At 42.6% G+C, this 24,364-nt stretch overlaps 1 protein-coding gene across 4 annotated transcripts; it reads left to right on the top strand.

Annotated features, from left to right (window-relative positions):
* Positions 1–4,274: 4,274 nt before the first annotated feature.
* SLC19A2 (solute carrier family 19 member 2) lies at positions 4,275–22,739 on the top strand. 4 transcript variants are annotated; one of them, XM_036342937.1, is made up of 7 exons: positions 4,541–4,679; positions 6,082–6,224; positions 11,447–12,049; positions 16,642–16,864; positions 17,917–18,109; positions 18,458–18,599; positions 20,654–22,739. In XM_036342937.1, exons 2-7 carry the CDS (start codon positions 6,156–6,158, stop codon positions 20,780–20,782), a joined length of 1,359 nt encoding a protein of 452 aa, XP_036198830.1. In that variant the 5' UTR covers positions 4,541–4,679; positions 6,082–6,155; the 3' UTR covers positions 20,783–22,739. The 4 variants fall into 4 exon arrangements, with proteins under 4 accessions (XP_036198829.1, XP_036198832.1, XP_036198830.1 ...); XM_036342936.1 differs by lacking the exon at positions 6,082–6,224 and having other exon boundaries at positions 4,275–4,679; XM_036342938.1 differs by lacking the exon at positions 4,541–4,679 and having other exon boundaries at positions 6,083–6,429.
* The last annotated feature ends 1,625 nt before the right edge of the window (positions 22,740–24,364 follow it).

Genomic DNA, 24,364 nt, shown 5'->3' with positions numbered 1-24,364 from the left:
TTACCCCTACAAAGTGGGCAAAAATATTTGCATATCATATTTCTGACAAGGCTTTGGTTTCCAGAATATGCATATAAAGAACTCTTACAACTCTACATCAGAAAGACAAACAATCCAATTAAAAAGTTGGCAAAAGACTTGAGTAGACATTTTTCCAAAGAAGACATGCAAATGATAGATATACATGAAAAGATACTCAACCTCATTAATCATTAGGTAAATGCAAATCAAAACCACTTTACACTTCCTGGAATGAATTTTGTTTTTTTACAGAGGAAAATAACAAGTGTTGGCAAGGATGTGGAGAAACTGGAACCCTCATACATTGCTGGCAGGAATGTTAAAAGGTTCAGGGTCTAGGGAAAACAGTTTGGCAGTTCCTCAAATAGTTAAACACAGAATTAAAAAGTGAGCTAACAATTCCGCTCTTATACACCCCAAGCTATTGAAAACAGGTATTCAAAGAAATACGTGCACACAAATGTTCATAGTAGTACTATTCATAATAGCCCAAAAGTAGAAATAACCCAAATGTCCATCAACTGATGAAAGAATAAACAAAATGTGATATACAGATAAAATGGAATATTTTCAGTTTTTAAACGGAATGAAGTACTGATTCATACTACAATGTCCATGAACTTTGAAAATGTTATGCTAAATCAAAGCCAGACACAAAAGGTCTCACACTGTATGATTCCATTTGTATGAATTATCCAACATAGATAAGTCCATAGAAACAGAAAGCACATTAGTGTTTGCCAGGAGCCACGGAAGGGGAGATTAGGGAGTGATGGCTTAACGGGTACAAGTTTCCTTTTGGGGTGGTGAAAGGTCTTAGAACTAGACAGTGGTGATGGCCGCACAACATCGTGAATGCACTAATGCCACTGAGTTGTACACTTAAATAAGTTGAGTGGGTAATCTCATTATGTAAGTATTACCTCAACTTGTAAAATATACAGTGACCCAAGAAAGCGTATACTAGTACACACACTTTGAGTAATTATAAAGGCAGTGTTTATTAAAATACATTTCATTTTTAATATTGAGTTATCAGCCATTAAAGGGTATAATACATTTTGGGGGAGACACCCTATATAGTCTGTTTAGCTCTGTGTTAGTTCCCTATTGCTGCATAAGTTACCACAAATTTAATGGCATAAAAATTATAACAATTCAGCTCACGGTTCTGTAGATCAGAAGTTCGAATGGGCTTGGGTAGCTTCTCTAGAGCTTTACAAGAAGAAATTAAGGTGTTGGCGGGGTGGGGCTCTTCTCTAGATCTGAGGAAGTACCTACTTCCAAACTCCTTTTGAGTGTCAGCAGAATTCAGGCCCTTTGTAGGACTGAAATCCCCGATTCCTTGCTGCCTATCAGCCAAGAGTTCATCTCAACTGCTACAGGGAACCCCATCCTGGGCATGTAGCCCCCTCTAGCACCAGTACACCAAGTCTCTCATTCTTCAAACATCTCTAACTTCCTCTTCTGCTGCCAGAAGAAAAGTCATTGCTTTTAAAAGGAAATGGTTGGTGTGATTAGGTGGGGCCCATGTGGATAGTCTCACTTTTGCCATATAATGTAACAATCACAGTTGTGTTAGCTCATCAGGTTGGATTCTACCCCATACTCAAAGTGGGAGGGATCTTACAAGGGCAAGGATCAGTCTTAGAATTCTGCCTACCTTGACCTCTTGGAGAAAAAGAGTAAAAAACAGTTTCTACCCAATTTAAGAACAATTATTTGTTAATGCCCAAAATTGCAAAGATATGAGATGTCTGATTTATACTAAGGAAAAGGTTCAGAGTCAGTGACTTACAGGTTAGCACAATTCAGGGCTGCAGGCCTCAGGCAAGAGACAGTGGCCTTCTCTTTCTGAGGCCTCTTCTGGCTTTCTTTTTCTTCCTTCTATGAAAGCACTAAATGTTATGCAAAGCAACTGCCAAGAGGACCACTGGTGTTCGCTCTGCAGTCATGATGAGGGGACTACATAATTGTATTATGTACATTAGAAGTTCTCACACTTTAGCCTTAAGACTCCTATTGCTGAAGACCCTAAAGATTTTATTTTTGTGGGTTATATCTATTGATAAATGCCATATTAGAAATCAAGTCTGGAATGATTTTAAAAATATATTTTTATTGAGTTCAGAGAGAGGAAGGGAAAGGGAGAGAGAGATAGAAACATCAATGGTGAGAGAGAATCATCAATCAGCTGCCTTCTACACATACCCTACTGGGGACTGAACCTGCAACCCAGGCATATACCTGACCGGGAATTGAACCCTGACCTCCTGGTTCATGGGTCGATACTCAACCACTGAGCAACACTTGCCGGGCAAGTCTGGAAATTTTGTGTGTTTTATTAATCTTTATTATTGAAAGTATTACATATTCCCCTCCCACCCCCCATCGACCTCTTCTAACCCATCTCCACCACCACCCCAGGCCTTCACCACCTTATTGTCTGTGTCCATGGGTTATGCATATATGCATTTAAGTTCTTTGGTTGATCTTTTCCCACCCAATCCCCTTCCCCCGCCTTTCCTCTGAGATTCCAGTCTGCTCCATGCTTCTATGGTCTCTGGATCTATTTTGTTTATTAGATTCCACATAAGAGTGAGATCATGTGATACTTATCTTTCTCTGGCTGGCTTATTTCGCTCAGCATAATACTCTCCAGGTCCATCCATGCTGTTGCAAATGGTAAGAGTTCCTTCTTTTTTTACAGCCATGTAGTATTCTATTGTGTAAGTGTACTACAGCATATAGATCAGTGGGGGCAGAACAGAGAACCCAGAAATTGACGCAAGCCAATTAAACACAAAAATACACAAGCACACATCCCCTTAGCCTTTAGTGATTTCATCACACATCATGGGATCTCTAGAGCAGTGATGGCGAACCTATGACACGCGTATCAGAGGTGACACGCGAACTCATTTTTTTGGTTGATTTTTCTTAGTTAAATGGCATTTAAATATATAAAATAAATATCAAAAATATAAGTCTTTGTTTTACTATGGTTGCAAATATCAAAAAATTTCTATATGTGATACAGTCCCAGAGTTAAGTTAGGGTTTTTCAAAATGCTGACACGCCGAGCTCTAAAGGTTCGCCGTCTCTGCCCTAGGGCTTCCCGGACCACACTTGGAGACTCCGATGGATGTAAATACCAACAATTGCATTTCTGCAGAGATTAATCATCTCATATATTTTGGCGCATTCACTTGTACAGCCTTCTTCCCTTTTACTAGTATTGTTCCATCTAGGAGACTTTTTTTGTGTGTGTAGCTGTTTGCAAAAATTATCCTTTTGGCAAAAAGCGTCATTTGCTTACAAGAGGAAAATTGAGGTAGATGGGCCGTAGCATACATTAAAGCAAAATAGAGAGTTAAAAAAACATGTCTTACTCTGCAAATACTGCACCGAGAAAATTGCTTTAAGCGGTGCAGCTTGGTCTGCAGCAGCAGGACTGGGAAGGAGTCCGCTGTGAGCCAGGCATTAAGGCTCACCGCGAAATGAAAGGAAGCACTGGGACTTCTTGTCTTGCTTTGCCCTTGGAAACTATGCCAAGTCTTTTATTTATTTATTTTTTTTAACGAACAAATTGGTAGTATTTAATAACTGCTTTAACGATTCAGAATTTCCCACTTCCCTTTTACACACAGGCTACAGCATTCAGTTATGTGTTTGTTCTCTTTGTATCCTGCTTGCAAAAAAGTGACAAAATTGAGCCAAATCCCGTTGATGAGCACTCCATTGAGGTCCTTCTGTTCCGTGACTAGCTGGCTCCTTCTTCTCGCAATAGTTGACGCACTTTCTTCGGTTCGTTCTCTCGGTAAACGCTCCCGGGCTTCTCCTCTCCCCGTGGCCGCTGAACACACCGTGAAACAGGTTCGCCAGCCCCTGCCCCAGGGGTACTCTGCCCGGCCTCGCCCGCTAAGTCACCGGGGAAGGGGGATCTGAAAGGTGAGAGACCGTGGCGCCCTCCCTTCCGGTGGGGACTGGACCCACACGGAGCATCGCCCGGACCAGCGAGCCCTCGGCGCCCGGCGCCCGCTGCCCCCTGGCCATGCGCCCGGCCCGCGCGCGCCGCCGCCACGGCTCGGCCTCCCACCGAGCCCGTCCTCCCCGCTTCGGCCCGGGGACGTCAGCCGTCTGGCGTGCCGCCATCGGCCAATGGGAGCGAAGCCAGATTCCAAGCTCTCCTGTGATTGGCTCCCTGCCTGGGGGCGGCGGCGGAGGGTGGGCCTTCGGGCGCGCCTGCCTCGGGCCGCGAGTCGCGGGGCCGCACTGGCAGCTCCCGGCGCGGAGGAGGCCGGAGCGACACCCAGGACGGCCGGGCCCTGCCGGGAGGAGGCGCCGCGCGTGGTGACAGCTGCCGGCGCCGGGGCGACGCTCGAGCCTCACTTCAGTTGGCGAAGGAGGAAAAGGAGGAGGAAGGGGCCGGGTCGCCGCCCCTCGCGCTCCGGATGGATGTGCCCGGCCCGGTGTCCCGGCGGGCGGCGGCGGCGGCGGCCACCATGCTCCTGCGCACGGCGCGGGTCCCGCGCGAGGGCTGGCTCCTGCCCACGTCGCTGCTCTGCGCCTACGGCTTCTTCGCCAGCCTCCGGCCGTCCGAGCCCTTCCTGACGCCCTACCTGCTGGGGCCCGACAAGAACCTGACGGAGAAGGAGGTACGCGCGGCGGGCGCGGGCGCGGGCGGCAGGTGTGCGGAGGGGATGCGGCGGGGGGCGGGCGGGGCGGGAGCCCTGCGGGGCAGATGGGTGACTTTTCCCAGTTGGAAGGCGGCCCGCGCTGTGCGCCGCAGTCCTTCGGGCTGTTTGCCCGTTGGTCCTGGGGGCGCGCCTCCTGCGGGCTCGGAGCCGCGGGGCTGGGATGCTCCGGGCCGGCGGTTCCTGCTGGGGCCGGGGGAGGGCTGGCGGGGAAAGGGGGGTGCATTTGGAGAAAACAGTGAAAACAGCAAGCCGCACTGTGCACCTGGTAAAGATCTAGTAAATATGCGCTGATGGAAAGCAGGGACCCACATGCTTTTCTCGAAGGACCGCCCTCCGGCTCCTGCAGCCCCTCCCCTCCCCTCCCGTCCCTGACTCTGTTTACCTCGGACGAGATGGATGCGCTCAAATTAGGAAGGACCTGGACAGCGGGAGCCCGGCGTCTTCATCGACTTGGATTCTCAGTTGGATGGGACTGTGTCCAAGGATTTGCTGCCCCCCCCCCCACACACACACACACACCTCCCCCCCCACGCACACCTCCTGGGATAAAAGCAGATACTTAGATGGTATCGCAGAGTTGGCACTTAATTACAGTTTTCCCTGCATTGTGCATTGTTGCTTCACAGATGTTAGTTTTGCTCCTCAGCTGCACGGTGAGGTCTTGCAAAACTTGTGTGATGATCAGAGTGATTGGGAGCCCGCAGTCCGTGAGCAAGAACTTCTTGCTGGTTGATTTTCCCCGGATGAGGGGGTGTGCGTACTTCAGAAGTTCCCTGTGTGCTTTGAAAACGTCCAACTCTCAAACCGTAGGGCCAGTCTCCACACCTGTGTTTTTGAAGAAGAAGACATTATATTAACTGCAAAAGGAACTAAACAGGGCGGCCCCACAAAACCAGAATGACGCTGGCTCAGCATGCTCTCCCTTGAAGGCTACAAAGCCTGAAAGCTGAGGCCTGGCGCCCCTTCTGGAAAGCGGGGTGGGCGCTGGTTGGCTCGTCCCTTTTGCCCAGGCTCACTTTTCCTCCAGTTGCGGTGACATGCTCCCGTCTAAACCTTGCTCTTCTCCCTGGGATTAATCACCTCTCAGTCTCCCTGCCTAGCAGGTCAGAGCAGGATGTCATCACACACAGCGCACTGGGTTACTGCATCATCCTCCGTCTCCAAGGTCCCTGGTCGGGGAGTTGAAGGGCGGGTGGTGAAGTCTGGATGGAGGGTTTCATTTGAGTTTCTCATAGTCTCACCTCTCGCAAGTGTCACTGACTTTGACCCAACTTCAGGTCTTCTGTTTCGCAGTCTTGGGGCCCACTCCCCAAGGGACTGCAGCAGTTACTCATTACATGTTTGAATTTTTATACGGTAGTAAAATGGAAAGGGCCAACTCTTGTGAACAGAACGGTTTTACAAGAAGAACATGACTGCAGTAAATAGGAGAGAATGATCCTGGACACCCAGCACGGCCCCTGGGTCGGAGGTGTAGGCACTGAAGCAGAGGTGATACTGCTGGTGAGCTGCTGACAATTAAAGTTGCATGTGAACTGCCATGTGATCGGTGTGTGCACCTTGCCTGAGCAAGCGCACGGCCAAGAAACATTCTCCCAGTGTTGATGTTTGAAAGGCAATCTGTTTTGTCACGTGCCCTGGGCAAAGAGTTGCTGTGGGTTGTTCCATGCTGTGGGATGTGCCCTGTCTTACCAGAAAACTTTCTAGGGTGAGTGAAATATGTTCAGGGGCATAGGAATAAAGCGGGGGGCGGGGGGGGCCGGGGGGGGGGCCCGGAAATATTTGCTGATTGTGTAACAAAACCGTAGCACACTTCTGTTATTGCAAATTAGAAAAGGAAGAGGGCAGGGTTTGGAAAGAAAGCGAGTGTCTGGGGAAAGGGATGCCATTTGTCTCTGAGGACTCTGGAATTAGGGCTGAGTCTGTTGGTTGCGCAGTGTGGCTCTCTTCACCCCCTCCAGAATCCTAGATTTTTAAAAATAATCGAGTAATTGAAATAAATAGAACAATGTGTTCTTTCTGACTGAGTGCCTGCTTTCACCAGTGACAGTGAAATAAAAATATGACATGGTTTTTAGGCAGAGTGAATGTTAATCGTGCTCAGTGATGTTTGTGTTGAAGTTTGTATTTCCTCCTAGAAGACTTGAGAAGGGCCAAGCTGGATCGTCTTAAATAAGGCTGTTGGTAGCCATCTCTAAAGACAAAAGGAGGGAAGGAAGGACAGACTCTCAAAAGATTTTTTCTTATATCTCAGGGAAAATGTTTACCTCTTTTAGGTACCATTGGTAAGTTTTAAACAGGTTAAAATTTGATTGTTTCCCAAGAGCGGAAAGACAAACATTTAATAAAATAGAGCTCTTTACCTCTTAACAAAATATTTTTAACCCTTTCATCTTTTTTAGCGTGTGATTTGACAAACATTCACTACCTTTCATTGATTTTCTTAAAAAAAACATTCCACCTTCTCTACCTGCTATTTCAGAGCCTTACAGAACTTGGCTCTTACCTCCGGAACAGCCTTATCTTCCACGGCCTGCATCCTTCTCCCCCTTGCCCTCTTCCCCAGGCCCTAGCTCCTGCCTCATTCATCTTAGAGCCCTCAGTCCAGCTCGGCCAGGGGCTCATCTCCTGGTCTGTACTCAAAGATGAGATCTCAGCCTGGAGAAACCCTCCCTTACATGTGTAGCTGTTGATACCGAAACTTTGTTAGCCTCCAACTTCCTCATCCTTAAGGCCTATCTCACAGAAGCGACCCCGTATTTCTGATCTCCCTGATCAATAGTGTATGTGTGTGTATTCCACACTAGTTCAGAGCTCTTGGAGAACAGGCTTCATTTTATTCTTTTTTCTTGTAATCTTCATACAGCTTGAAAACAGTGTTGTGCAAATAAATGCTTATTAGTTTAACTGGACTTGATTCTAAAATAAAGTCTAAATCTGAATTAGAAACTAAAGCCGAACTGCCTCCCCTCGACTTTTCTATCTCAGAGGAAAGCCACAAATTAGTCCTGGCCCCAAGAGTTGTGACAGGCGCCTTACAATAAAATCAGTTCCTTTTGCTCACATGGCAGATTTTACCTGACATAAGGTATTGTCCAGGATCTGGACAGTAGAGCCTGTAATTTGTCCATTTCTACATGTAGAAAGTTCCCCTTCAAGATTCAAAATATCAAAGAAGCACTTTTGGTGTGACAGTTTCTCCTTGGAGGCATTGAGAGAGAAGGGATCCTTTCTTTTTGGAAACCCAATGGCTAACCTCTGGAGATGTGGCCTTTATCTCTTCATGAATGCCCTATACAAGCACCTCAATGCAGGCTGAAAAAGCTGCTGTAGCCCTGGCCAGTGTGGCTCAGTTGGGGCAAATGTCCTACCGTGCACCAGAAGGTCAAGGGTTCAATTCCTGGTCAGGGCACATACCTAGGTTGCAGGTTTGATCTCTGGCTGGGGTGCATATAGGAGGCAACTAATTGATGTGTTTCTTTCTCTCTCTCTCTCTCTCTCTCTCTCTCTCTCTCTCTCTCTCTCTCTCTCTCTCTCTCTTTCTCTCTCTCAGAAAAAAAGCTGCTGCAGGCATTAGAAGTAACCCTGGAACTCAGTAAATGATCAATACCAGTTTTCTGATTGGAGAAATGAGGCATTGAAGCGCGGTGGATTCAGAATATCTAGGTCCAGTGTCTCCCTCTGCCAGTTACGACCTATGATAACCTGGGGGACAGTTTCTGTAACCTTTCTCTGAGGCCAGGTGCCTCAGTTTTAAAATAGGGATGACAAGCATTTCCCTCCTCGGGCTGTTGTTTGGATTAAATGGGGTCATGCAGGTGAGGTGATTTGCTAATCTAATGCAGGTCACACTGTGAGAGGGACATTCATGTCAGGTGGATCCTCTCTCACAGGAGAAAAGTCTGGTTTCCGGTTTAGAGTAAGTTAAAGAGAAGCCATCTGGCCTCTGCCCGCTTGCCTTTTGTTTTTGTTTCTACTTGGCCTTGCAGGTCTGGCAATGTTACTTTTCCTCATCTTCATGGTCTATATTGTGGTTTTGTATTAGGAATAGCAACAGACTTATAAGTATAAACACTTTAAATCGATAATTAAAAGGATGAGATTTATGTAATGAAAATTTGGCAGGTAATCATTTGGGGACAATTATTATTGAAAGGGTATAAAGTCTCAGTACAGACCATATGACTAAAGTGAAGAAGTAAGTTAAAGTCCAGAGGGGTGTGGTAGAAAACAGAAGAAGGTGGGGTATGGAAGGAAGTGATGGAGGGCATTTTAAAGGGGAGGTGTGGTGGCTAATAGCTTTATGGTGCTTTGTTGGGGAAATGGGAAGGTGAAGAAACATGCTAAGTCAAACCCAGGAGGCACTTTCCAACTGAAGAAAACTGTAGGAGGGTATCTGTAAAACTACAGGCAAAAAAGCAGTGGGAACTTGTTAATGGAACACAACTACGAAGTCTGTCGGGAAGCCTTCACTCTTCCCGGCCTTCATCTCAGGGCACTCTTGGTGCCTTTGCTTTTCTATTGAGAGGCATCTTCCACGGTGGTTAGGCCAGCCAAGTGTACTTTGTTCCTCATTTGCTAAAATTTCCACACTTCTGAATTTAGAATCATTTCCACAGTTCTCGATTATACTTTCATGCACATGTTCAGGTGCAAGAACATGTTCTGATCAAGTGGAGGTTGCTAAATGACTTACAAACACAAGTTAGATAAAGATTCATGAAGGTGAGGCGCTTAGACAAATCACTTTTGGTATTCGGCCAGTCAGAAAGAGAAATCAAGTCTGGAATGTATTTCAGATTATGTTGTACTTTTATAGTTGTGCTCTGAGCTGGCAAAAGATTTCACAATAATTGTTTACTCTCTTGCTCCTCTAAAACCTTAAAACAGCCCATTTTATACTTGGGTAAACAGAGGTATACATAAGAGTTAAAAAGAAAGTCATCCTTGAACTTAGATTGTCAAAGTCTAGGGTTATAGTGCACCATTGCAAAGTATTTAGCCTGTTACCAAGACGACCTTTTAGAAAGCACTTAAAAACTGGGGCCATTGCTGGTTTGTTCAGTGGATAGATCATCGGCCCAAAGACAGAAGGGTCCCAGGTTCGATTGCAGTCAAGGGCACATACCTCAGTTGCAGGCTCTGGCCCTGGTGAGAGAGGCAACCAAGTGATGTGTTTCTCTCACATCAATGTTTCTCTCTCTGTCTCTCCCCCTGCCTTCCACTCTCTAAAAATCAATGGAAAAAAATATCCTTGAGTGAAGATTAACCAAAAAAAAAAAATGTGGGGCCACTGATGCAGAATTTGAAATGATCTTTTAAAACTGACTGGTCTAGACCTTGCTAGACACTAGGCACGTATAGGAGGAAGGAGAAGTGTCCTGTGATGATTGTTATTGGAAGAATGGGCAGGACAGTTCAGTTAGTTTAGCTAATTCATGTTGTTCCAAGTGGTCTGTATGTTCATGGTAGTCCTCAAATCTTCAGACCGATGAATAAAGTGGAGTAAGTGATTTACACATATTCTCTCATTTAATCCTTGCAACAATAACCCTATGGTATAGGTCTTACCTTCTTTTACTGATAATGGAGAGTAAATCTAACGGGAACTAGAAGAACTTGCCTAGGATCACACAGCAAATGATGAAACTGAAATTCTAGCTGGAAGTCTTAATGGTTTAATGCTTATTTTAAAGATTATTTCTGTTATATGTCAATTTTAAAAATACATTAAAAATAAATAGCCAACACTGCTACTTTTTCAAGCAAAAAGAAGGACATCAAAGTTGCCCATAATTCTACCACCCACAGATATTCTATCAAGATTGTAAACAGCCCAGCCATTGTGGCTCAGTGGTTGAGCATCCACCTATATGAACCAGGAAGTCACATGCCTAGGAAGTCAATCCCCAGTAGGGGGCATGCTGGAGGCAGCAGATCAATGATTCTCTCTCATCTTCGTTGATGTTCCTATCTCTCTATCCCTCTTCCTTCCTCTCTGAAATCAGTAAAACATATATATCTTTAAAAGATTGTAAACAGATCAACTCTTTTATTCCTGGGCTCCCAAAGAAATGAAACTTAAAAATGAGAGGATTCAAATCAGTCCTAATCAATCAAGCAGTAAGATCAAGGCTTCCTGTCCTGTGCCTCGAAGAAGGAATTGACAGTGATTCCAAGGGATTTATTTGTTTTGAAGACATTTATTGAGCCAGGTATGTCCTAAACAGTATGCCGGCTATTAGGTTGTGCAGATGAGTGCACCCTTAAAGAACTATAAGGCAACGGTTCTCAGATCTGACTCATGTTAAAATCTCCTGGGAGGTTTTTAAAAAATGCCGATGGCTGGGCATCCAGAATTCTCAAAGCTCCTTGGGAAATGTGCAGCCGTGGCTGAGAACCAGTGATGTGAGGAACGGGGAGATGACACGTACAAAGCAGTGTCCAGAGAGCCTTGAGTGTTGTGGTACAAAGATTGTCAGCGCCCGCAGTCTCCCAGGGCGAGGAAGCCTAAGAACAAGGCCTTGATGAATGGGCAGGATTTTAAGAAAAAGATGGAGTGGAAATAGGGAAGTATATTCCAAACACTATTCAGAACTGTTGTCATGATTTCTTTGGTTGGTAAGGATGAGGTATTGGTAGGTTGTTTTATAAGAATAAATTGTTATGAATATTCCAGGTCCTTTGATATCACTAATAACTTTTTATCCTTCTTTGCCTATCAGGTCTACAATGAAATTTATCCAGTATGGACTTACTCTTATCTGGTGCTGCTGTTTCCTGTGTTCCTTGCCACAGACTACCTCCGTTACAAACCCGTCATTCTGCTGCAAGGGCTCAGCCTTATCGTCACATGGTTCATGCTGCTCTATGCCCAGGGACTGCTGGCCATTCAGTTCTTGGAATTCTTCTATGGCATCGGCACAGCCACTGAAATCGCCTATTACTCTTACATCTACAGTGTGGTAGACCTGAGCAGGTACCAGAAAGTCACAAGTTACAGTCGAACTGCCACCTTGGTGGGCTTCACAGTGGGCTCTGTCCTAGGGCAAATCCTCGTCTCAGTGGCCGGCTGGTCCCTGTTCAGCCTGAATGTCATCTCTCTTACCTGTGTTTCTGTGGCTTTTGCCGTGGCCTGGTTTCTGCCTATGCCACAGAAGAGCCTTTTTTTCCACCATGTTCATTCTACCTGCAAGGGAGTGAATGGTATCAAGATACAAAATGGTGGTATTGTGACTGACACCTCAGCTTCTAACCACCTTCCCGGGTGGGAGGATGTTGAGTCAAAAATCCCTCTAAATGTGGAGGAGCCTCCCATGGAGGAACCGGTAAGTCCAACTTTGAATGTCTTGTGGCTGCTACTCCGGGGCCAGACCAGCAGTGAAAAAACAGACAGGAAACCCCCTATGCTAGACCTTGTATTCACGTGGACTCAGGTTTTATCCTGAATTGGATGGAGGTTGATTCATTCATTGATTCAAGATAAGGTTGATTTAGATTAGGAATGACAAATGTGTTTTCCTCTGGAGTGAATGACCTTCAAGGTCAGACTGGCACAACATTCTATTGCTTCTGTCAGAGATGTTTTAGAAGCCACAGTAAGGGCTATCTCTTCTTTCATCTTTCAATCCCCAGAACTTGGCATATAAATACAGCACTCAGAAAATTTTTGCTAAATGAATAGGTGAAATGATTCCAACAAATGATGAATATCTACTTCCCGTTTCTCACTTGAAGCCAAAGTGTTTACGGATAGGAGTTACTGTCCTCTTCTGTGCTGGAAATTTTACTTTGCCGAAGTGCGTAGTAATGAATAATACAGGAGATGAGGATCCAAAGGAATATTTAAGAAGATGAAATAATGTTAGAAGTGTGACTATGAAATTGTTTCTTAGCTGAGGTATGGCATCCAAATAATTCATCCATCCATTCTCTCTAGCCAGGAAGATTCACCGCCTCCCCCAGTCAGTCACCCTTTAATAAAAGTTTATCTTTCTATCAGGTTATAAGCTATGAGAGGCAAGATTCATTTCAAACATACTGAATTAATCTTAGTTTTCTTGGGAGGTGTTTGTTAATAAGCCTATTAACATTCCATCTTTGTAGACGGGTTCTGTCAGGCATAAAGCCAAGCTCCGTAGGCTTTGTGGGCCGGCTGAGAGTAAAGGACCAGCATGAATAGAGCCTGGCTCTCCACCTGGAGTTAATCCAACTTGTTTCAACGTGGCATCTAATGTCCTCATCGAAAATTACTCTCTCGCCTTCCCCCATCTTCACTCTGGTTACTCGTTGAAATGTAGGTTATCATCCCAAAGAGCCTGGGTCACACTTTAGAGCCTGGGTGACACTTACCATAAACTCACTTTGACTATTAGGGCCGCTTCAGTCATAGTTACCAGGAACTAAGTAGAAATGAAATGCTAATTCCATCAGTTTGTTAGGTGATGCCAGAGAGTCAACAAAGAGTTGATGAGGGAGGGAAGGGAGTACGAGTGGTTGGTTGATAGATCTCATGTAGAAAAAAGAATAAGAACCTTCTAAAAATCTGTCTCAAATGTGTCAACATGGCTTTAGCTAAGATTAATAAGTACATGCATATCTATAATACGTGTATATTTTTAAAAATGTTAACATATTGACCATAATTCTAAAGATTTTCATAGACCAGTTAAGTTTTAAACTTTTTTGAATATGAATCAGAAACTACTTAGGAAGAAACATTTTACATAGCAACCAGTACACAGGTGTGTGTGTGTGTGCGCACATGTGTGTACACACACACACACACACACACACACACACACACACACACTAGAGACCCGATGCACAAAATTTGTGCAAGCGGCCTCAGCCCTCGCAGCCCCGGGTGCCTCGGGGGCTTCGTCCAGAAGGTTGTCTGGATGGTCGTTCTGCTGTTCGGTCTAATTAGCATATTAGCTCTTTATTATATAGGATATATTTGTGTGTGTGTGTGTATATATATATACACATACATACACACACACACATACTTTTTATGTAACTGAAACCATGGTTTTTAAAATACATTATTCTGACACATTCCATTCACTTTATTTTTTATCATGTGATTGTTGCTCACTAAATTGATTTTATTACCTACTAATGAGTTGAAATCTACAGTCATAGAGCAACTTGATATTTGTTGTTTATAGATAGGCAAAGTATGAATACTTGACATGCTGAATAATTATAACATTTTTAGAGTTAAAAGTGATTCAAACCACAAGTCTTAGAATAATAAGAGCATCTTAAAGTTACAAGGGACATTAGATCTCATCAACCCTCTCGTGTTAGAGAAGGGGATCGGGATCAGAGGTTGTGGCTGTAGAATTAGACAGATACACTCCTAAACACAGCGAAGAATATACGGGAGATTCACTTCACCCTGGACTGTGCTCCATGAAGCCTTCCACTGGGAGACAACAGTCAGAGCCATCATGTTGGTTACAGTGTGGTAAAAATTAGGGTTCAAGCCATACCATGATGTCCTTGGCTTTGCTCCTGGCTAACAGGCAGGCAGTGCTGCTTGGCGCTTACAGCCCTAAAATACTGCTTTTCTTTGACAAGCCTGAAGGAAAGTCAAAATATGGATGTTGGAGGTTGCACTGTCATTTTAAGTTGACAACGCTCATAACTGACCATAAGTTATAATTGAAGTAATATGGTAAAGAAGAATATGTAGGTAGGTTGGTGGTTTGATCTTGATTTTATAGTAAGGGAAAATGGGCTAGCAAGTGACAGGGTCTCCAGAAGTAATGACTGGTAAGAGTACTGAATGGCTTCTGAAAGCTATTGTCTGAGTTGAGACCTGAGTAACATAAAGGAACCAGCCATGAAAATCAGAAAAAAGTGCAGTCCTGACTCATAGAACCATATTTTGACAAATAATAAGTTTATCAAACTTATTCTCAAAAGTTCCCATCGTAGCCATTGGTTTGAGTATAGATAAATTTCCCTTTGCACAACTGAGCTCAGTAAAGAGTGGCCTTTAACTTGTAAAGACTTAATTATACCCTTTCAAGGTTCTATTTAAAGGAAAAGAGGCTACACAAAATTAACTCAAACTGGATTAAGATTTGAGACAGCAAGACCCGAAACATTAAACTCTTCGAAGAAAACAAAGGCAGTAAGCTTCGTGACATTGGTCTTGGCAATGATTTTTTAAACCTGACACCAAAAGCAAAAGCAACAACAGCAAAAATAAGTGGGTCTGCATCAAACTAAAAAGCTTCTGCATAGCAAAGGAAACAGTCAACAAAATGAAAGAGCAACCTACTGAATAGGAGAAAATATTTGCAAATTATATATCTGACAAGGGGTTAATATCCAAAATACATAAAAAACTAATACAACTCAATAGTAAAAAAAAAAATCCAATTAAAAAACAGGCAAAAGATCTGAATAGATATTTTTCCAAAGAAGACATGCACGTGACTAACAGATACAAGAAGAGATACTTCTAATCACCAGGGAAATGCAATCAAAACCACACACACCTGTTGGAATGGTTGTTCTCAGAAAGATAATAACAAGTACAGTGGGGCCTTGTCTTAGGAGTGTCCCGACTTAACGAGTTTTTTGAGATACCAGCTGTCTCTTGGCTGATTTTTTGCTTTGAGTTGACAGAGTAATTTGAGTTAATGAGCTCCTTAACGAGCTGGGTCTCAGAGGATGTGGAGAAAAGGAAACCCTTTGTCACTATTGATAGAAGTGTAAATTGAACATCCATATGATCCAGCAGTTCTACTTCTGGGTATTTGAAGAAAACAAAAACACTATCTCAAAAAGATATCTGCACCCCCATGTTCATTGTAGCATTAGTTAAAATAGCCAAGATATGGAACAACCTATGTGTCTGTCAGTGGATGAACAAATAAAGAAAATGTGGTGTATAATAATAAAAAATTATTAGCCATAAAAAATGAGTAATGCCCTGGCCGGTGATTCAACTGATTGGAGCTTTGTTCTGTGCACCAAAAGGTTGCAGGTTCAGTTCCCAGTCAGGGCACCTACCTTGATTGCCTACCAGTGGTTCTCAACCTGTGGGTCGCGACCCCTGAAAATACATCCTGCATATCAGATATTTATATTACAATTCATAACAGTAGCAAAATTACAGTTATGAAGTAGTAACGAAGATAACTTTATGGTTGGGGGTCACCACAACATGAGGAACTGTATAGGGTTGTGGCATTAGGAAGGTTGAGAATCACTGGATCCGATCCCTGATTGGGGGAGGTAGCCAATTGATGTTTCTCTCATACATCAATGTTTCTCCTTTCCTCTCTCTCTAAAAACTAAATACATAAACACATATCCTTGGGTGAGGATTAAAGGGGAAAAAAAAGAATGAATTCTTGCCATTTGCAGACAACATAGATAGACTTCAAGTGTATTATGCTACAAGAAATAGGTCAAAAAGAGAAAGACAAATACCATACGATCTCCCTTATATTTGGATTCTCAAAACAAAACGTGCACTCACACAACCAAAAATCCAAAAATCTCATAGATACAAAGAACAGATTGGGATTGGGCAGTAGGAGAAATGGGTGAAGGAGGTCAAAAGGTACAAACTTCCAGTTATAAAATAAGTCCTGGGGCCACAATGTGCAACATGGTGATGACAATATTGCATATTTGAAAGTTGCTAATAAAATAGGTCTTAAAAGTTCTCATTACAAGAAAATTTTATAACTATGTATCACGAGTTTATTCTTGTATTATTATTTATTGTTATTTTCCATATGAACAACTGTAAACCTACTTTTGCCCCACCCTGTACATATTTTTCACAAAGGAAAAGAGTAACGCCTGTTAAGTTAAATATTGAGCCTATACAATTGCTCCTGTCCAGTTGCCTTCGAGATGGGTGAGCTTTCTTCCCTTTGGTTTGTAGGAGCCCCAGCCAGACCGGCTCCTTGTGCTGAAGGTACTGTGGAACGACTTCTTGATGTGCTACTCCTCCCGCCCGCTGCTCTGCTGGTCGGTGTGGTGGGCCCTCTCCACCTGTGGCTATTTTCAAGTGATCAACTACACACAGGGCCTGTGGGAGCAGGTGATGCCTTCTCGCAATGCTGCTATCTATAACGGAGGCGTGGAGGCCGTTTCCACCTTACTGGGTAAGCAGTGCTGAATTAGGGATGGTTAGGAGGGGGATTCCTCTGGTAGTCGTCAACCATAATCAGGTTTTCTCTCCTCTCCCGAACTTGAAGTAACTCCAAAGAATGACTTACTTACTTTGAGCTCTGATGTTATAATTAAGTGGCTCTCAACCTTCTGGCCCTTTAAATACAGTTCCTCATGTTGTGACCCAACCATAAAATTATTTTCGTTGCTACTTCATAACTGTAATGTTGCTACTGTTATGAATCGTAATGTAAATATCTGATATGCAGGATGGTCTTAGGCGACCCCTGTGAAAGGGTCGTCCGACCGCCAAAGGGGTCGTGACCCACAGGTTGAGAACCGCTGTTATAATTCATGTATATTAACTCAGTCCTTACAAAATTCCTGAGATAGCTGCAGTTGCCATCCTATTTTACAGTTGAGGAAACCATGGACAGATAGGTTACTAACTTGCCCAAGGTAATGTAGATGGTAAGTAGTGAGGTTAAGATTTGAACTCAGAGCCGGTGCATTGACTGCTTTATTCTATTGTCCCTTTCTAATTTGTTGACATGCCTCATAAAGGTTTTCACATGATTTCTGTAAACACTTATAACTGCACCTGGCACTTAGGAGCACTCCATAGATTTTTAGCTGTCATTATCATTGTCATCATTTTCCCAAAGGGCAGAGATGCCCTGTTGCCATGTTCTCAGTGGCTCCTCGGGGAGGAAGAGAGGGCCCTGTCCTGCCACAGTGCCAGGCTTACCGGTAGGAGCAGTGGTTCCTCTGGACATTGCCTCTGCCTCAGCCGCATTTCTTTGGCAGCCTCCCTGGATCTGTGGCCTCCTTTCCCATCTCATTGCCAGCCACCCTGATTCAGTCTCTCAACCTCACACTGGCTCCATAGCATTTATTCTATCAAGTCCAATTCTCTGCCTCCCTTTCAAGGCCCTCCCTAATCTTGAGCACCCTCTATATAAGTTCACAGCTTTAAAATGGAATAATCTAAGCTGATTTAATTTTTTTTAAATAGTCTTTATTTATTTTTCTGGTCATTCTGCAGGTGCTGTCGCCGTTTTTGCAGTTGGTTACATAAAAATATCCTGGTCCACTTGGGGAGAAATGACACTGTCGCTGTGTTCTCTCCTGATTGCGGCCGCAGTGTACATCATGGACACCGTGGGTAACATTTGGGTGTGCTACGCGTCCTATGTTGTCTTCAGAATCATCTACATGTTACTCATCACTATAGCAACGTATGTATTTTATTCAAAGAAGCATTAGGAAAAGTGTGATTGGATAAACCTTTTGATTTCTTTACAAAGAAATTAAATTTTCTAAGTAAGAGAGGCAAATGGGAGAAAGCACTGTATTGTTTGTTTTCTCCTAAGGAAGCATTTAGGCAAGGTTCATTTAATTCCTCGTTCACGTGTCCCCACTGTTTCCAGATTTTGCATGAGATTTAAGTCATTTAGCAACAAAATACTTTTCACTTAGTTGGGAAGGTGATTGACAGTACAAAGAAGGGGGCCTTCCCATTTAAATTAAAATTTTAACTACCCAGGAAGAAATTCTTATCTATTTATTCCTCTTTATTTGTAAAGTTTTCAGATTGCAGCAAACCTCAGTATGGAGCGCTATGCCCTAGTGTTTGGTGTCAACACCTTCATTGCTCTGGCCCTGCAGACGCTGCTCACGCTCATTGTAGTCGATGCCAGTGGCCTTGGCTTAGAAATCACCACTCAGGTAAGAGCTGTTTTTCACTGAAGAAGTTACGCCTTGATCAGGGTGACATGCCTAATGAAAAGAAATTCAAACAGTCCAGTGGTCGGCAAACTGCAGCTTGCTAGCCACACGTGGCTCTTTGGCTCCTTGAGTGTGGCTCTTCCACAAAATACCACGTGCGGGCGCACACGTACAGTGCGATTGAAATTTCGTGGCCCGTGTGCAGAAGTCAGTATTTTGTGGAAGAGCCACACTCAAGGGGCCAAAGAGCCTCATGTGGCTCGCGAGCTGCAGTTTGCTGACCACTGGTATAGACTGACGTAACATAAAAAGTAACGGTGTCCCCTCCTGTCAGTCCTCCCCCTCTGTAGTTCTTTGCTACCTGGAGCATGTTGGGGGCAATCCTGCCTTACCTCGCAGCTAAGTCTCCTCCCTTCTTTATTTAATCCCCCTCCCCCAGATACCACGGTAATGACTTGCTGTTGATGAATAGCATTCTGATTCTTAACACACGACCTATTGAGAAAACACCTGTACAAACACCCAAGACTATGTAAACACATTTCTTCATTGAGGGATCAGATGGTTGCATATGCCTTCAGGCATTGTGAGCCTATAGGTAGGGTTTGCTCTGTACTTTGGCAAAACAGGCGATTAAATCAAAAAGTGCCCCCTCCCAGGCCAGAATATTGCTTCTCCATTATTCTTACACAATAGTTTTCTTAGAATAGAAAGACCCAACATATCAGCAGTAATTAACTGTATTTTTATGGATGAGATCTAAGAGAAATCATAATAGGCAATGTGCGCTGAGCGCTTTCTATGTGCCAGGTACTTAAATAGGATTTTGTAGAGTTGTCAGGCTTAGAATGGAGAAAATAATCTGAGAGTTAAGTAAATGTTGAGTGTTAAGGTCACCGAGTCAACAATAGTGGCGCAGAGCTAGGATCTCAACCAGAATCTAACTCCGAAGCCTGCTTGCCTTGCACTGCATTTGCCTCAGAAAGGCGGAGGGGGGGGGCAGAGGAGGGGAGCTTATTACTTCCTGTTTCCCAGTTACTACTTGCAGTAGAAACCTCAGAAGGCCTTGCAAGAGTTAGGAGCTTCATTAAGGATGGAGGGTAGGACAGAAACTAGAACCTGTCATCCTGCTATAAAGATTATGGGTTTAAACATATGGGATAATAGAAATTTGTGGGCTGTGCTGAACCTGTAGCTGCCATGATTAACAGATTTCCTATAGGAAAACGTATCCAATCTTTTAAAAACCTAGTTCAAAGACTTAGAGCTACTCTCTTATTGAACCCATGGACCAGCTTATATGTATTTAGTAAGTTATTTTAAGAAGAATATGGTGGTGACTATGTTGCTAAACTATATAGCCACATTAAAAAGTCAGCTTAGAGAGGATCCATATAAAATATAATCCTATAATGGAATATACAGGGTGGGGCAAAAGTAGGTTTATAGAAACACAGTTTATTCATTATTATTATGTATTAATTATTGTATTATTTTCCATACAAACAACTATAAACCTCATTTTGCCCCAATCTGTAGTTGACCTTCTACTGCCCTCTTCTGGGGGAAGAATCAAAGTTCTTGATCTTCAGAACTTGGTGTGTTAGTCATACCCAGGTACCAATCTGCCAGCTTGAGGGTAGAGACCATGAGTCAGTGACAACAGAATTACCAACAGTAATATTAACAGCACTGGCATGGTGCTAATAAACATTTACATGCATGATCTCATCCCTTCCCAACAACCCTGTAAAGTAGGAAATACGAATTCCATTTTGTAAATGAGGTTAAGGTTCAGAGATTAGGTATCTCAATCACCGTCACACAGCTGGTCAAGGATGTCATCAGGACTCACACTCAGGCATCCAGGCTTCTGTACCTCCACACCCTGCTGCCTCTGTGTTTTCAGTGCCTGGCACATTGGGTAAACACACTACTTTTTAAAGTTTCTTTGAGAAACTGAATTCCTTTTAATTATAGAGTACGTTTTCATACATGTAATACAACAGCTCTTCTTATTAATAATTCTATACATGACTTGTTTCCCCCTTTAGTTCCTGATCTACGCAGGTTATTTTGCACTCATCGCTGTGGTTTTCCTGGCTAATGGTATAGTCACGATTATGAAGAAATATACAAAGCAGGAAGATCCAGAGTCAAGTTCTCAAGTAACCACTTCATAATATACTACTGACAAGCTTCTTACAGCAAGAACTCCGCACAGCCACAGTCCCTGGATGTATTTAATTTTTTAAGGTGTAGAACATATATTTATGAATGTGCATTTCATGGCTTCAAAGCAGCCAATTGACTATACCTGTGTTTCTAGCGTAACATAATCATGTTCAGAGGAACAGAAGGAAAGTTTGTTTATTTAAGGATGACTTTTTTCTGATTCAAAAGTGAACTTGATTTTGAAAACTAAATCATCGTGAGCAGTCAAGCAGCACATGGTGCTGTATACTTGATAGCAAGTGAGCTGGGTGTCTCATAGGTCAAGTACTTCTATAGCTGATTAGACAGAAGCTTGAGACCAGGGTCTCACAGGGGCACCGATGTTACAGGTCAAAATAGGAATATGTTGTAACAGCACCTGTCTCTGTACAACTTAATTCTTATTTTGTGTTACTCATGTGCGCTTGTGTTTCTACAGATGAAAGTTGTCCTATCACAGGCAATATTTGCTCTGGTTTGGTGTCCTGTCCTATAAGGAGTATATGTTATTTCTAATAAGTTATGTTTAAGAATTCATTGTATGAATGTTCCCATCTTGCGAGTTATGTATTTGTGTAGATTTTTGTTTGAAATATATGTTTGCATTATTCTATGCTTCCCAGAGAAGCTCATTTAGTTAGAAAATAAGGCAAGTTTTGAAGCCTGCTCATAAGCTGAGTGAAGAGACCTAATCAGGAAATGTAGGTAGATTTCCTCGTCTTTTATTCCGCAGTGGGAAGGACTGTTAATTCCATGATGAAAAGTTAAAATATGGGCTAAAGACACAACTAGCACGTTAAGCGCCCAGCCTGTTTTGTCTTCCGGGCGGAAAGTATAGTGTCAGTCACCGGTGACTGACATGGCGCTTACTGTGCTAGCCCACTCTGTATTTGCATTCCCTTTTATTTCCAAAATAAAATGAAAAAGTCTTTTTAAAAATAACTTCATCTCCATTTATAACTTTTATATTTGTCCTTCTTATCCAAGATAAGGTCGTCATTAGGAGTTGGATTATTCCAAGGCCTTTTTCACAAACTGAGCCTCTTTTCGTTGATTTCAATGGGACAGGAACCAGGATAGATACGATTCCTGCACTTTGTACATTAAATCTGCCTTTGCTCTAAAGGTGGGTCATCTTTAATATTTGCTTAAAATAACAACTGCTAGTGATTCCAGTTCCAAGGTACTTGAAAAAAATATTCTGTATACATTTATACATTAACAAATCAGCCTGCCTACCAAGTGGCTGCTGGGATATGTGAGCCGTGAAGAGGACTTTAAAGCCAACTGTGTTGCCTTACCTTGAAAAGAACCTTGGTAGCTGCTTTCATCTGGGGTGTTAGTATTTTTCGAGTGACACAGCTAAACTGAATAACAGTGTCAAGATTGCAAAATTGACAGATATATTTGGTTTAAGCAGGAACTCTAAAAGTAAATGAATAGAATAAGAATAGGTCATTTTCCATTCAACATCTTTTTGGATATAGGGAAAGGAAAAGAACACTAGCTATGGAAGGGAAGAGGACATGATATCTTAAAGTAACAGCCTGTAATTTTATATTTTATCTTGTATTTTGCTACATAGGGAATTGTTTACTCAGAAACAAATAGAAGAGTGGTACTTGAGGGATTTTATTTAATCTTTTTAAATGAAATGGACTGTTGTATAATCAAAGTGTTCATGTTACCAAAGCATTTTCTCCCTGGAATTTAATTTGAAGTCTGTGGCACACACCTGGAGCCTTTACTTATTAAGACAGTAATAGGTGCACGTCTTGGTGGGTGGCCATGTTTGCAGAATGCTGAACACTATTTGCAAGTTGTACTGTATGCAGTTTTGCAAAGTGGAAATAATTTGTTGTACTTTTTATTCAATTCTGTATAGCTTATAAAATTATTTTTATTAAATAAATATTTTACAGTATATTTCCCTTTTTAAATCAAAATCATTTAAAATGTATCTTTTGCTTCAGTGGGACCTTTGTATTACATCTTTAAATCTTTTAATAATTTCTCATAAGACAAATTTCATATTAAGCCTTCCCTCACCTGACCTTCCTAATTAACCTTGACGTCTTGTTAATTCTTCCATTGTTTAGTGGTCTTTACCTTTGACTCTTCCCCTTATGTCTGTTGTTTTTCCTAATTTTTTCTAGCACTGCATTGCACTGTTCATTTTTCTTGATCTTCATCTTAATATCGCTCATCTCTGTCTTTAAAGCATTCTCCCTTTTAGAAACCGAAAAGGCCCACATTCCCTTCGGTGTTAACTGAATTTTTAAAATAAATGAAATCAATTCAAGGGCAGAAGCTACCATCTTGTTCTGAAACCTCCTAGCTTCTTTGTTGCCGCCCAGAATATTCTGACACCCAGGGAAGCCTCTTCCTGCCATCCGTCAAGAATCATTTGGTCATCATGTCCCAGAAACAAATCCGTCCTTTCTTACAACAAATGAGCACCTTCCCTTTAAGACCCGCTTCCAAAACCTACTTCATTAAGGCATTCCATCGATTATCACCAAAGACTTGGGAATTTTTCATGGAAACAAAATTTTTTAAAGATTAAGTTTTCTGTTCCTATAGTTCTATCCCTTGTATCTTTATGCCTTTTCGATTGTATGCCTTCTGTGCAGGGATCCTGTCTTATTTTTGTCCTTTGTTCCAGAACGCATCCTAGTGCCACATGAATATTTATAATAATAAAAGGGTAATATGCTAATTAGACCGAACGACCTTCTGGACAAAGCTGGGGCTGCAAGGGAAACCCAGGTCCCGGGTGCCAGAGGGAAGCCTGTGCCAGCAGCCAGGAGGAAGGAAGGCCTACTCTTGCACGAATTTCATGCATCAGGCCTCTAGTTGAATTATATAAGTGATATGCAATGGGCTCAATATAGCCACCTGCCAGTGCAATAGCTAAATGTCCATTATTTTATAAAACATTAAGATTAAAATGATTACTAATAATCTCTAGTCCATGGACGTTTTATTCAAGGCATTGTGCTTCAATGATAGAAACAGGATACTATTTTACTTAATCATGGCACCATAATTACTACCTTACATTTGTATAACACAACTTAGTTTGGAAAAGGCGTTTCTGGACATCATCTCCTTTGATTCTGGAAAAGGATCTTGTAGTCTAATTCCTCTATTCTTTTTTTCATTAATATTGATGGGAGGGAGTTCAAAATGCTAGGTTTTTAAAGAGTACATTGCCAACTTCCTCATACTTTTGATCAGTATTTCTACGATCCTTCTGTATTCCTTGCTCAGAACTCAGGCCAATTATGGTTGAGACCCTGACAGGAACATTTTCTGCTGACTAGGAGAAATCGAGTAGTTGCCACCTATCATAAGCTTTGAATTTCTCTGGAGTAATGCTTAGTTAACCTCCCCGCCCCCAATATAAACTTCAATTAATGGAGCAGGTCTGCAAAATATCTCAACAAACACAAAAATATGAAAATACTCTGTTTTTACAGGTTAGAAGAAATGGATGATACGCTTAACTTGCCCAGCGATGGTAGTGATTTTAGTAGAAATGTTTGTTC

Source organism: Myotis myotis, unplaced genomic scaffold (assembly GCF_014108235.1).
Source record: "Myotis myotis isolate mMyoMyo1 unplaced genomic scaffold, mMyoMyo1.p scaffold_m19_p_18, whole genome shotgun sequence".
NCBI classification, from domain to species: Eukaryota; Metazoa; Chordata; class Mammalia; order Chiroptera; family Vespertilionidae; genus Myotis; species Myotis myotis.
This window is presented reverse-complemented; position numbering and strand designations above follow the sequence as displayed.

What these genes read in the sequence shown, in the direction of transcription:
- SLC19A2 (XM_036342936.1), top strand. Translation starts at nt 4,476, where the DNA reads ATGGATGTGCCCGGCCCGGTGTCCCGGCGGGCGGCGGCGGCGGCGGCC. An exon ending in GGCCGTTTCCACCTTACTGG is followed by an intron (nt 16,865 to 17,916) that starts GTAAGCAGTGCT and finishes GTCATTCTGCAG; the next exon opens with GTGCTGTCGCCGTTTTTGCA. An exon ending in TTACTCATCACTATAGCAAC is followed by an intron (nt 18,110 to 18,457) that starts GTATGTATTTTA and finishes TTATTTGTAAAG; the next exon opens with TTTTCAGATTGCAGCAAACC.